The 13,602-nt window shown below is 43.6% G+C and overlaps 1 protein-coding gene across 1 annotated transcript in view; it reads left to right on the top strand.

Annotated features, from left to right (window-relative positions):
• The window catches only part of MCTP2 (multiple C2 and transmembrane domain containing 2), a 261,100-nt gene that overhangs the window by 87,921 nt on the left and 159,577 nt on the right, over positions 1-13,602 (top strand). The window contains exons 5-6 of the mRNA XM_005891571.3: positions 12,265-12,407; positions 13,171-13,247. Of these exons, the coding sequence (XP_005891633.1) occupies positions 12,265-12,407; positions 13,171-13,247 (220 nt within the window). The remainder of the gene's footprint in view (positions 1-12,264; positions 12,408-13,170; positions 13,248-13,602) is intronic.

Here is a 13,602-nt window from a genome sequence, read left to right as displayed (position 1 = left end):
GTGGTGTCCTTCAAAAGTGACCTTCTTGTGCTAGGATGGAAAGTGTTGGGGGCACCGGAAAGCAGTTCAGAGTGACGGACTCTGGGCACCGACTATCTGAGCTTGGAAACCAGCTCAGACACCATCCAGCCGTGACTGTGGGGCTGAACTTGGTGGGTGGGCGTGTGGGGGTGTGCAATGGGACTGACGCAGCCGTGCACAGTGGCCGCGGGGGGCTGACGCGACCCATGTGCGGGACCATGAGCCACGATGGTTGCTGTGTCTGGTTCTAGTTATTTCTCTTTGGGTTTAATTTCTGTTTCCCTCTGAGAAAGGCAGTGACTTGTGGCATTGCTGCCAGTGTTATTATGGCGTTTCTTCCCAGTTTCTCGATAATTTGACCCTCTTTTTGCATACCTTTTGCTTTTCTCTTTAGATTTGTCCCCCTCGATGCCCTGCCTGCTGCCAGCAGGGCAGATGGATGGTTCAGGGTGTTTTCTAAGACCAGTTCCTGCTTTCTTGCTGATGTGAAAGAGGAATGAAAGAACACTAGTTTTTAGTGGTGCAGTATTTGAGTCAGAACTCCCTTGTGGATTGATGGTTTTATTTTCTTCATCTTAAATGTGACTCAGAAAATATCCTTCAAGTTTCATAGCAACCAACATGGAAAACCTTGGTGTTGCAATGTTTCACTGAATCTTCTCCACTGACCTGATTTAAAAAAAAAACAAAACATTGAGTTCTAAAGTAAAATAGGATCTGGCTTCAAATAACTTGATTATTTACTGTTGTTTTCTCCCATATGTTTTTCTGTATTATATAAATTTTTTATTTTGAAAAGAAATTTAACACTTAATAGTACACCCTTCTTTGTTTAGTTACTATTCCCGATTAGGCTGTCATTCCAGAGTTTAAGTAAGTAGCAATAATGCTACCGTACACGTTGCTGTGTGTCACACCGTATCTTGGCAGGCCATTTATTGCAGCAAAGTGGATAGTTTCGGTCACGTGATCTGAACATTTCGAGGTTCTCTCTACAGAATTGCCAGTTCACTCTTGAGAAACTCTCCTGTTTGGCTCACCCACCAGGGGCATGCAATTTATGCACTTCCCATTTCTCACCTACACTGTGTAGATTACCTCTGTTAGTTTTGAGAGAGAAGTATCGTCTTGGTTCTGTTTCAGTTTGTGTGAAGAAATTTGGTCCCTGAGATGTATCTGTTTAAGAGAGATTTGCTTCTCTTTTGTACACAACCAATTCCATCCATCTCTGTGACTAATTTGTGTGGTTTTTGGATATGTTCACAGATATTTTTCTAACTTGTCACTTGCCTTTTAATTTTGTTTACGAAGTTTTTGTTGCAAACATCTTTTCCAGTCTTACAATTTTATTCTGTTGAGTTTCATCCTTGGTTTTCGTACCTTGAAAGGCTTTTTCTCTCTTGGGAGAAATATGCAATTACCTATATTTAGTCTCTTTTCTGTCTGGTTTTTCCACTTATCTCTTTGTATCAGGTTTATTTTGATTTCTGGCCTAGAGTCAGAACTTAGTTTTACTTCTTTCCAAATGGCTGTTTAGTTAACTAGAACTAAATTTTCCTTTCCCTAATGGTTTGGTGGCCACCTTCTGATCGGGTCTTAAGATGCAGGCCACATGAGGGTCTGCTTCTTGGACTTCTCTTTGGTTCCTGTGGGTGTGTGGTCTTGTTCCAGTGCCAGCACCACGTCGCAGTTGGACTGTATCAAAAGGTCACAGCGAGTTTTTTATTTTGCAAAAGTTAGGGCTTTGCTTCGCGTTGGAGTCCCTCCCCTGAACACCAGGTGGCAAGCCCTCATTGGTATATTTGAGTGGGAGGAACCAAGACACATCTGGCCAGCTTCTTCAAAAAGAGGCACATTCAGCAGCAAAGTTGAAACTAGAATGATGCAAGTGCCCATCCTGAAATCCAGATAGCAGTTACATTTCCTCCACTTGGGGGGTTTTGGTAGCCTGCCCTGATCTCACCAGGATGGACTTCGCTTTCCCCCCTTTCCACTAAGATACAGGCTGGCATCGGTTGGCCGTCTTTGTCCCCACAGCTGTTAGTGTGTGTTAGTAGCTCAGTCGTGTCTGACTCTTTGCAACCCTGTGGACTGTAGCCTGCCAGGCTCCTCTGTCCGTGGGATTCTCCAGGCAAGAAGACTGCATTGGGTTGCCGTGCTCTCCTCCAGGGGGTCTTCCCGACCCAGGGATTGAACCCGTGTCTCTCATGTCTCCTGCATTGGCAGGTGGGCTTTTTTTTACCACCAGACCACCTGGAAGCCCTCCCCGCCCATAGCCCTTAAGGGATTCTCACAACTAAGCTCTTCTCTGGAGGTTTTTCTTGCTGACGCTGTATCTTCCCAGGCTTCCCAGGTGGCTCGGTGGTGAAGAATCCACTTAACCAATTCAGGAGATGTGGGTTTGATCCCTGGGTCAGGAAGGTTCCCTGCCGAAGGAAAAGACAACCCACTGCACTCTTCTTACCTAGGAAATCCCATGGACAGAGGAGCCTGGCGGGCTACAGCCCATGGAGTCACAAAGAGTAGGACATGACTTAGCAACAAAACTACAACTGTATTCTCATTGGTTGATCAGAAGGTAGCCATCCTCCCCTGCTTTGGATGGTTAGTTACCTGTCCCTTCGGTGGGACCCCATCTCCATTTCTGTGAAGGATCCTGGAGTAAGACAGGCCTGCTTCCTGTGTCCACTGCTTGTAACAAACAGCCTTTCCACCTCCCCATCCAAAACCATTGACTTGAATATCTGATGCCTTCCGTTTGGTTGAATGGGATTTCTCTGTAAGGACTGGTTGGGTCTTTTTCATTCCCATACTGATGTAATATGTGCAACACGGCATGCTATGTTTTGAGTAGTTCTTGTTACTTCCTTTGTTGGGTTCTGATGTTGCTATGGTGAGTTCTGCTCAAGGGTGTGTGCATGGTTTGCATGGAGGCTGAAGTCCACAGAGGGTGTCTCTCCACGTGTCTGTGATTTTCCTTGTGGTTTAATTTGGATGTCGGCTACAGCGCTGGGCAGCTAATTCCATCATGCCATTACACCTTGGGTTTTTCCAACATGCTGCATGTGAGGTGGGGAGCATGATGGCCGATGGTGAGGGGTGTTATTCTAGAGACTGTCAGCATCTAACAAATTACCTGCAATCTCAGCAGCCCAGGACTGGTGAATGGATTTGCACGAAGCACCACAGGGGTGGCTTGGCTTTGCTGCACATGGTCTGGGGTCTCACTTGGGAAACTTGAGATTTAGGGTGTGACTTGACTGCAGGGACTTCGTTGTCCAAGGACTAAAAGACCTGTTCACATGCGTGTTGGGGGCCTGAGGTGTATGCTTGGAAGAGAAGGGCTGTCACACACGAGGCCTGGCTTCCTCACAGCCCGATGCTCTCAGAATCTTCACCCTTCTTATGTCACAGCACGGGGCTCTAGACATGAAGGTCCAGCGCACAGGGTGGCTGCCATGTGACCTATTACAGTGCAGCCTTGCAAGGAACACAGTGTTACTTTCACCTCCCTGCATTGGTTAAAGTGGTTGACCAGGTGATGGGGTGGGGCAGGTGCCCTGCTTCTTGATGAGAGGAGTGTCAGAATTTCAGAGGTTATGCTTGGGGATTAAGTATGGCTGCACTTAAGTAGGGGCTTCTCTGGTGACTCAGATGACAAAGAACCTGCCTGCAATGCAGGATACCTGGGTTCGATCCCTGGTTTGGGAAGGGAATGGCTACCTGGAGAAGGGAATGGTGACCCACTCCAGTATTCTTGCCTGGAGAAGTCCATGGACAGAGGAGCCTGGCTGGGTTTGTCCATGGGGTCACAAAGGGTCGGACACAACCGAGTGACTAAAAAAATAAGTTAGAGTGAAATGGGTCTGGCACTAAGGCTTGGGTCTAGCAACTCACTCACCATCCTCATCCTTACAATGGCAACATAAATGGTGTTTATTTCACAGCTTTTGGAGGATTCAGTGAGATCACCCCTACTGTAAATGTTGTTATACTGAACTTCAGCAGTGTTGTCCCTTTTCCGTAAAGGCTGGTGTCCATTTCATTAGACTTAAAATTATGCTTAAACAGTATTGTGAGCTGGGGACATTTCAAGTATTTTTATGAATAAAAAAAAGAATGTTAAGGCATCAGTAGCTGCAATATGCTTTGTCAGCGTGGGTTTCTGAAACACTGAGAGCTGATATACACAGAGATCTAGGAGGCTTGACCAGAGACCTCAGACAGCTGCGCTGATTGCCTTTCCGGCTTACTCTTACTTCCTTTTGTCCCCCCGTGCTTTCAGTTCTGTTCACATTGATATATCCTGGCTCTTCTCTCCTGTTTTCTGTGTGGTCATGCCTTCTTCTATCTTTTACCCAGGTTCCCCCTATTTTGGTGTTACAGGGACAACTGTGCATGCTGTCTTTAAGCAGAAGTTTACATCTCTGCATGTTTCTGATCACAGGATCAAGAAGTGGGGTGCAGGCACCTCTTCCAGTGACCACTTCAGCAAGGGCCAACCTGTTCAGTAATCCATTTACCAAATGGCGCATTTACTGAATTTGTCAGCATATTGACAGTGTTTTTCTCCATCTGTTTATAAGATTTAGTGTATCAAGTTACTGGATGAAAACCTTTAAAAAAAACTTTCGAAGGTCTCTGGGTCATATTTGTTAATTGGCTATGAAGACAAAGCCAAAACAACATCTTGAATAATACTGAATTTGTCTCAGGTCAAAAAAAAAATGATAAAAAGAAACAGAAGTGACCCAGCTTACGCTGCAGATCCCAGAAAAGGGATGACCAAAAACAGAAAGAGAGAGACTGTTAGAGGTAACGGAGTTAGGGAGGGGCAGAGAGTAGGGAAAGCAGAGGAGTCTTGGGGTGGGGTGAGTCAGCTGAAGGAAGTTGGGGGGCCCATGGTAGAGGCGGAGGATCTGAAGACCCCAAGAGGAGCTCGCTTTGCATAGCTCTCTTAATTCCCATTATTTATTCCATACGAACTTTATAAATAGTGAAAAATAGCAGGTTTGGTAAAACTTTACAAACAGTTAAAATAAGCCAGTTTTGGTAACAGTGGTGAGTTGCGACCCTTGATCTCACTGCGAGTTGGCCGCGGGATGGTCTTTCAATAAACGGAATTTGGTGACTCTGGTAAATGACATGCCAGGGACCAGCAGTGGACAAGCCTTGACCAAGGTGTCCTCGGGCTGTTAGACGTGCCGGGCTCCCCAGGAGGAGGGCGTTAGTCACCCTGGGAGAAAAGCCCAGGAATAGTTCAACCCAGATGTGCCAAGGGGGAAAACATGGCCAGCAAGGCTCTTAGATGGTCCAAGAGGAGCCTGTTCTTCTGAGGTTGGTACCAAAAGAAGAGAAGCATGTGGCCCCCACGTGCAGAAGGAGGGGTTAAAGCAATCCTGGGAATACATGTTCCCTTCATCCGATTTTAGTGGTGCAGCCCGGCTTGGAATTCTCCTGGACCCGAATCTACTGCTTGAACCTGGCTGCTAGACCTGAACCTACTTCTGTTTAAGAAAACTAGACTGTGCTCTCGGAGAAGGCAGTGGCACCCCACTCCAGTACTCTTGCCTGGAGAATCCCAGGGACAGAGGAGCCTGGTGGGCTGCAGTCCCTGGGGTCACTAAGAGTCGGACATGACTGAATGACTTCACTTTCACTTTTCATGTTCACCCATTGGAGAAGGCAATGGCACCCCACTCCAGTACTCTTGCCTGGAGAATCCCAGGGACAGGGGAGCCTGGTGGGCTGCCGTCTATGGGGTTGCACAGAGTCGGACATGACTGAAGCGACTTAGCAGCAGCAGCAGCAGACTGTGCTCTACTAAGGGAAAGTTGTTTCTCCTGTCCCATGGGACTGAGGAAGAGTGGCCTTTGAATTTCCATAAAGCCTGTTATGGTCTCTGGAGGCGCCTGTTAAGGAATTTACAGTTGAAATGTCATACAGAGTGAAGTCAGTCAGAGAAAAGCAAATATATATTAATGCATATAAGTGAAATCTAGGAAAATAGTATATATGATCTTATTTGCAAAGCAGAAACAGAGATGCAGACAGAGAGAACAAACGTAGATACCAAGGGGAGGGGGGTCAGTAGGATGAACTGGGAGATGAGGATTGACGTATAGACACTGTTGATCTCATGTATAAAATAGTTAGCTTGATAAGAACCTACTGTAAAGTACAGGGAACTCTACTCAGTGCTCTGAAATCCAGAAAGAAGGGGTACACACACACATGCATGCACATGCGCACACACACACTCCCAAGGAAGGGCGATTCACTTTGCTGTACAGCAGAGACTTAACACAACATTGTAAAGCAACTATGCTCCGATTTAAAACTACAGCTGCAGTTGGACGCAGTTTAATCTGGAAATCCCAGTGTAACTGCTAGAGGGCAGCAGCCGCTGTTCAGAAATCATCACTCGGTTGTTCTCTCCAAATCAGGTCTGTTTTTTATTTGGCCAGCCTCAGAGAAAGTTAGAACTTATGGATCCCTTATAAAAACAGCTCAGATTTACTTTTTTTTTTTTAACCTTCTGGCAAGAAGAGAATTCTAAATAAGTGTATGAATTGGAAAGAGTCTAAGCGTATGTGCATAAATAAAATAATAGTCACTTATTACTCTGAAGCCAGAGGATAGAAAAAATTTGAATGTATGCTTTTGATATGTGTCCAAATACTGTTTATGCAGCGTGAATTCATCTATATGTATCTCAAGTTCCCTAATGACTTAGTAAATAATTGTTGACTTGGAACTGAACTCTTAGGACCCCCTGACAAAAATATTCAGACAGCTCCTTCCTTCTACAGGTGAAGATAGTAAGGCCTAAGGTGATATGGTTATTAAAAGGAAGGTCTGGGATTGTAACCCACCATGCCCATCTTACTTTATTCATTCATTTAGTCACATCTTCATCTAATTCAACTACTATGCATATTAGGTAACTCTGGGCATACATCCTACCTTCCAGAACTTTGATTTGGAGGAGTTTAATATTATGTGTTCAGTTGCCCAAGTAAAATGCTTTCTGTATTTAAGTAATTTTATGAAATACAGAGTTGAAAAGTTGAACCCTGTTTTCTCTTAGACATTTTAATCTACGTGTGTGTCTCTAACCTGGCTGTGCTGTGTCTTGGCTGTGGCAGGAGGGGTCTTTCACTGCCCTTTGCGGGCTCTTGGCTGCTGCGGACGGGCTTCTCTCGAGTGGCGCACAGACTCAGTACTTACGGCACACGGGCTTAGATGCCCCGTAGCATGTGGGGTCTTAGTTCCTGGACCAGGAATCAAACCCTTGTCCTCTGCATTGGAATGTGGATTCTTAACCACTGGACCACCAGGGACGTCCCAGACTGTTGTTATTGTTTGCTTTTGTTTGTCATTAATGCACTTCTTGGGCTTTTGCAGTTTAGTGTTTTACTCTACATAGGAAGTTCCAAGTAAGGGAATAGTAAACAGCTTTTCCCAGTGGTTCCGATGACAAGACCCTTTCTGTCTGTGGAGCATCGTGAAATATGAGTGTCCCATGAATCATGCTTTGTGAAACCTTGCATCGCTGCTTCATAGGCTCTGGGTATAGCTTTCTATTCAACTCCCCGGTGCTATAGTATCTCAGCTACCAGGTTTCTTTGCTTTTGCCTGTTTCTTCTTCCTTCTAAATTATAAGCTGCTGCCAGATTTATATTTCTAAAGCTTGGCTCTGATCATCCTGCTTCCCTGCTTATACGTAAACCTGAATTTCCTTCCCTCTTGCACTAAAATAATTCCAGATGGAGCAAAGACTTAAGTGTAAAAAACGAAAAACTACAAAAACCAGTGGGAAGAAACATGGCTGAACTAATTTAAAATCCTTTAAGTGAGGAAACTTCTCCTAAGCAGAATGTTAAATGACGATGTCATAAATAAAACTGGTAAATTTGCCTAAATAAAAAATGAAAATAACTTATTGCAAGAAATAATGTAAGTCTAAACAAAGTATGACAAGATTTATAGCCAGTGGCTGCTTTCCGTAATTAAGGGCTCATTCAAATCCATAAGCAGAAGACAAAACCATGAGCTCATAGAAAAATGGGCAAATGATATCAGTGAGGATCTCCCTGACAAAGAAAGACAAATGTAGGTCATGAAAATATGAAATATCCTAAACTTTACTCAAAGTGTTAATGACAGAGAAAAATAAAGATACTGTTTTTTTTTTTACCTGCAATTAGTTCAAAGTAAAAGTTTATGATATCAAATATTGGTGAGCATGTAAAGAAAAAAAAACAAAACATATACTTTTAGTGGAAGTGTAAATTTTGACAGATTTTGGAAGAATAATTTGACTGTGGTTGTCAGAACCAGAAAAGACACATATTCATTTGTCCTGCATTTTTTTTAAATATAATCATATATGAACTCCGAGATAGATATACATGGATGCTTGTAGTATTGTTTGTACTAGTAAAAATAAATTGTCAATGAAATAAATGTTCATTATTTGATAACTAATTGCATAAATTAAGATACAACAACACAGTGAAAATGTATATAGTTGGTAAGAGTTAAAAAACTGAGAAATCTGCATTGTTGATACGAACAGAGCTTCAAGATACTTTAATTGTGAAATTAGTGCATTTAATATGATTACATTCAAGTTAAAAACAATTCTTGTATTTTTTCCTGTAAAACACTCTAGAAACTGGTGCATTAGAGGAATGGGAATGAGGAAAGATTAAGAGGGTGGAGAGTTTTCGTTTTCATACCTTTCAGAATCATATGTGTATACTACACTTTTTAAACATTTTTATATAAAAAAAAGAGAACAAGAAAAACAAAACCACCTTTTATTTCTTACAGAGCAAACCCATAACTTTTTATTTTGTGATTTTAAGGTATTTTAGTCTCTGATTCAAAACCAGATTTTTTTAACTTTCTCATTAAACACTTTTTCCCTTAGCTTTTGGATGAATTAAAATGCTTGCTGGACACCACACAAATTCAGGCATTTCTTAATTGTCGGTCTCTTTCCCCTTGCAGTGCCAATCCCTCCAGCCGAAATGGGCTTGGTCCTTCTCTGTGTGGCCAGATTCACGCATGTTTCAATCCCACCTCCTTTATTTCAGCCTCTACTGATAACTGCAGTTAGCACTGTGAGCGAGCATCGAACCCCCAAGCTCTATTCTCTTTTGACACTTACCTCTTGGACCTGGTGTTATACATGCCGCACGTCTGCTGTCCGCCAGGTTCAGAAGAAAAGGCTTTGGATGGATTTTCCCTTGCAGTCCCCCTTGGTACCTAGCAGTGGGCTGTGGTCCGAGGTGACCTGCGTTCGCGGCCCGTGAGTGGTGGTAGCAGCCGGGCAGGTACTGGGCCCACAGAGACGTGCCCATCGGGGTGTGTGAACAGAAATAGGGACTGCCCTGCACTGTTGTCTGGAGCGTGAATCGGTGCAGCGTTTCTGGAGGCTCACCCTCTCTGAGCACACAGAGAACACCACAGCATGTTTGGCAGGGGAGCAGGAAACCCCGGCCAGGGATGCTTAACACTCACACGGTCTAAACCTGAGGCTGTGTGATTCCATGGCGTCCGCGTGGCGGAGCCGGTGGTAACCCAGGGTGGACGCCTCGTCTCAGGCCTCCTGGTTTCATTCTCCTTCTGAAGTTCCACAGCACCTCTTTATTCCCGAGAGCCACATTGTTTATGAAGCGCCCCGTGGGGGGCGGGGAAGGTTAAAGTCCACCCATTCAGGTGTCATCTCACCATTTGTATCATCTGGGCCTTGCATTCCTGAGCGGCGACCCCTTTTCAGAACCGGCCTAGTTAAGATGTCACTTGCCTGACAGTGAGGCACTTAGGCGCTGAGAGAAAAACCTCGACGTGCCCCCCAGGCCCCCACCCCCCGTTTCTCAAATTTTCCCTAACAATTAACTCCGCACTCACTTGACACCCTGGTTCCTTGTTTGGTTGTGTAAACCCCGGTCCCTTTTTTTCTATTAATTCCAGACATTAATATTTTCTTTCACGCGCTGCCGCCATTCACCCGTGAAACAGTTTGAACATTATGTAGCTGTCAAGATGCCTGGGGATTACCCAGCGTGCTTTGCCTCTGAGAAAGCGACACCACCGAGGCCGGCTTGTGAGATGTTTATTTTGAGAGCACGCTGACAGGCATGAAGGCCTGATCCCAGAGTGGCAATTTCATTTAATTAAAGGCCTCTTTTTATTAGAGTCCCCCCTCCCTTTTTTTATCTATATATATATCAGAATGATTGTTAAAATCTGACTTGCCAGAGGTGTTCTCTTGTACTGTAAAAGGGAGGGAGGTGGGACGGATTGCTCACTCACTCGTGGCTCTGCCACTGAGTGGCTGGGAATGCCTTCGTTTTTGCTCTCCTGCTCAGACCTGCGTGCATGTGTGTCCATGTTTGAAAGAAATACTGCTGGGTTCTTGGGAAAGTCGCATTGACATATGGACACTATCGTGTGTAAAAGATAGCTAGGGGAGGCTGTTATATAGCCCCGGGAGCCCAGCTCTGCGCTCTGTGAGGACCTGGGGAGGTGGGGAGGCTCGTCTATATGGTGATGACTGATTCGAGTTGTGAGGCAGAAACCAGCACGTCATTGTAAAGCCGCCTTCCTCCAGTTAAAAAAATGAATTGAAAAATTAAAAAAGCAAAATAAAGACTGCTGGGTTTCTGCGCCTTTGTTGCCAGACTTAAACTGCGGGGGTTTGTCGTTGGATTTCTTTGTTTTAAAGTTAGTAGCCTTGCCATTCTGGAATGGCTGAGTTAACACTCGGGGACCTTGGTTCCTCTGTTAGGACTTTTAATCAGTGTGTGCTATCTTACCCTCGAATGACGTGACTGCCAGTTAAAATCTTCGGGATAAGGATTGCATTCATGTTCAGGAGTTTTCCATCCCGCAGAAACCTCAGAAAGAGCTGGAAAAAAAAAAAGAAAGATTGAAATGATTCATGGTGGATATTGAGGAGTTGGAAATATTTGTGAGAGAGTAGCCTAATTAATTTTTGGTGTAATATTCTTAGACTCTATCAGCTTGACTTTAATATCAAGAACACACATCAGTAAATCTGTGAAGGCCTCAGTTGGGCATTGTCCAAGACACCTGGAATGTGTCAGTGAACAAAACAGACCATTGGGCTCTGAGCTCAGACTTATTCAGAGTCTGGTTCACAATGAATTATACCAGCATACCTCCCAAAATTAGAATTATTTTTTCTTTCTTTGTAGCATGATCAGCTGGCCTTCATTTTTGCCCGTGTGGGTTATTCATTCATTCATTCTTGCCTCCTTTCTTCCTCATTCACTGACGAGTAGTACACAAGGATGTCCCAGGATGCACAAGGATGTTCTGTGCCCTGAGTGTGGTGGTATACTTGCACGCGTGTAACACACATGCATAGCACATACTCCTGGTATTTTATTTATGGGCATTGTTTTTTTCTCAGTTGATCTCAGGAGTGTGGAGGAGGGTCTGTCATCGGTCCCTCTTTCTGCTTTGGACACAGTGGCTCTGGCGGCACATTATTCATTCCTCTTGGCGTCTGTTTCAAAGCTCCCCGGGAGGAGGCCGCAGGTCAGGGTGTCAGCCCCAGCCCGCTGAGGGCCTGGCCAAGGGGCTTTCAGCTGGCTTGGGGGAAACAGTGTTCTCTGCTTTGCTGCAGGTGTGGGGGTGGCAAAGAATGGCAACTTTGTCGGTTTAATCTCTGAGGCCCCTGTTCCAGTATGAGTCCTTTGGCCCCGTCTTTTGAGCCGATGGTTCCAGAGACTGATTTATTTATTATGATTATATTCTAAAGTACAGGGTTCTCTCGAGTCAGCCATCTGGCCAAATGTTTGAAAACAGTTTCCTTCCCTTTTCCCCGACTCACGGCCATCCTTGGGAGGGGTGGGCTTCTCTCCAGGACCCCTGACGTCGGTGGCTGGTGCTGGTGGATTTTCCGTCTTGAATTTTTTGTGGGTAGGAGAGTGATGACATTCCCACAATGAAACCACACAGAGAAAGTTCAAGGACCCCATTTATATTCAGTCACAAAAGGCAAAGAAGAATCAGCATTTTCCCCAAATTGTTTCATTTCTCTCCACTCTCAACCCTTAGTCTCTGTGCAGGGAGACATTTGTTCTGAGTGTGCTCAGTAATACGCTTTGAGTCTGGAGTGTGGGGAGAATCTTTACTTAAAGGGGATCCTAGGCTTTCTACATGTATTTTTTAAACCTGTCCTGCTCTCTTTTTCTGTTAAAGGCACAAGTGATCCCTATGTGAAGTTTAAGCTGAATGGGAAGACCCTGTACAAAAGTAAAGTCGTATATAAGAACTTGAACCCAGTTTGGGACGAGATAGTCGTATTGCCAATACAAAGCCTTGATCAAAAGCTGCGTGTGAAGGTAATCCCAGATGATGTTCAGGCCTCCTCTTTGATTAAAAATATTCACTTCTCAGGCATCTTTGCCTTCTTAAAAGTCAACTTCCCCAAATTCATTCTTGTATAATTCCTAAGCCCTAGGTTAAAAAATATGTGTAGAAGGAATTCTTTATACCCTTGGTTCAAAACTGTATGTTACTCTCAGATCAATCAGAGTGAAAATAATATCCCCATTGATTGTATTTAAACTTAACTGAATGTGGAAGAATTATTACTGCCAATGCAGTGGTGACAAGTACTAAAGCCTTTCTCATTAGGAATAACCTTATACTTAATAGAGCTTTAAGCTACCGGTTATAAGCATCAATTGCTCTAACATCTGGGTTAAAACTGCATGAGTTGAGCACAGGATGGGATTGCTGTAGAATATTTCGCAAATTTCTATTTAATTGGCAGAGTTGCCCACAGTGGAAAATACTAAATTTTAATGAGAGACCATTTAAACTGCAGAGAGTGGTCCATTGTGCATAATGTCTTAATGCATATGAATACTGCCTTAAAAGTATTTTCTGCTATTTTGGCCATAGTAAGCCAAATGGACAGGTTTGAATAGTTTTGTTCTCTTCACCAGCTTGGCTAAATTCTTCTTTAACTATATTGTGCAAATTATTTTTAGATCTAGAAGATTGAACTCAAAATTCCCAGTCTATTGCATTTATCCATACTGTGATATACTCAATTTGTTTACCATATTAATGCATTACTGGCCCCCCTTCTCTTTGTAGGTATATGATCGAGATTTAACTATATCTGATTTCATGGGTTCTGCATTTGTCATTTTGAGCGATCTTGAGCTTAACAGGTATTGTAATTTTACCAAATTGTGATTAGTGAATTTTAGAGGTAACTCAAGATAATAAAATGAAAAAATCTTAATAAATGAAAGAGTGCTTTAAAATGTGAGCTTTTCTATGATTTCTGCTTTTTAGCTCCCAAATACATATTGGTCTGACATTAAATCTTCTATAATTTAAAAGGTGTGAACATAATTTAAAAGGAGTGAATTTTGTACTTCTATTTGTTAATATTCAGGTTCATTAACCTACTTATCTTAAAATTAAAGCAAATATTTACATTTTCTTTGGGCAGTAGGGGAGAAGACTCAGTTGACCATCTGTTGAATTAGGCAGTACGTTTCTTGACCCTGAAAAATTGGT

The sequence above is a fragment of the Bos mutus genome, chromosome 21 (assembly GCF_027580195.1).
Source record: "Bos mutus isolate GX-2022 chromosome 21, NWIPB_WYAK_1.1, whole genome shotgun sequence".
NCBI classification, from domain to species: Eukaryota; Metazoa; Chordata; class Mammalia; order Artiodactyla; family Bovidae; genus Bos; species Bos mutus.
This window is presented reverse-complemented; position numbering and strand designations above follow the sequence as displayed.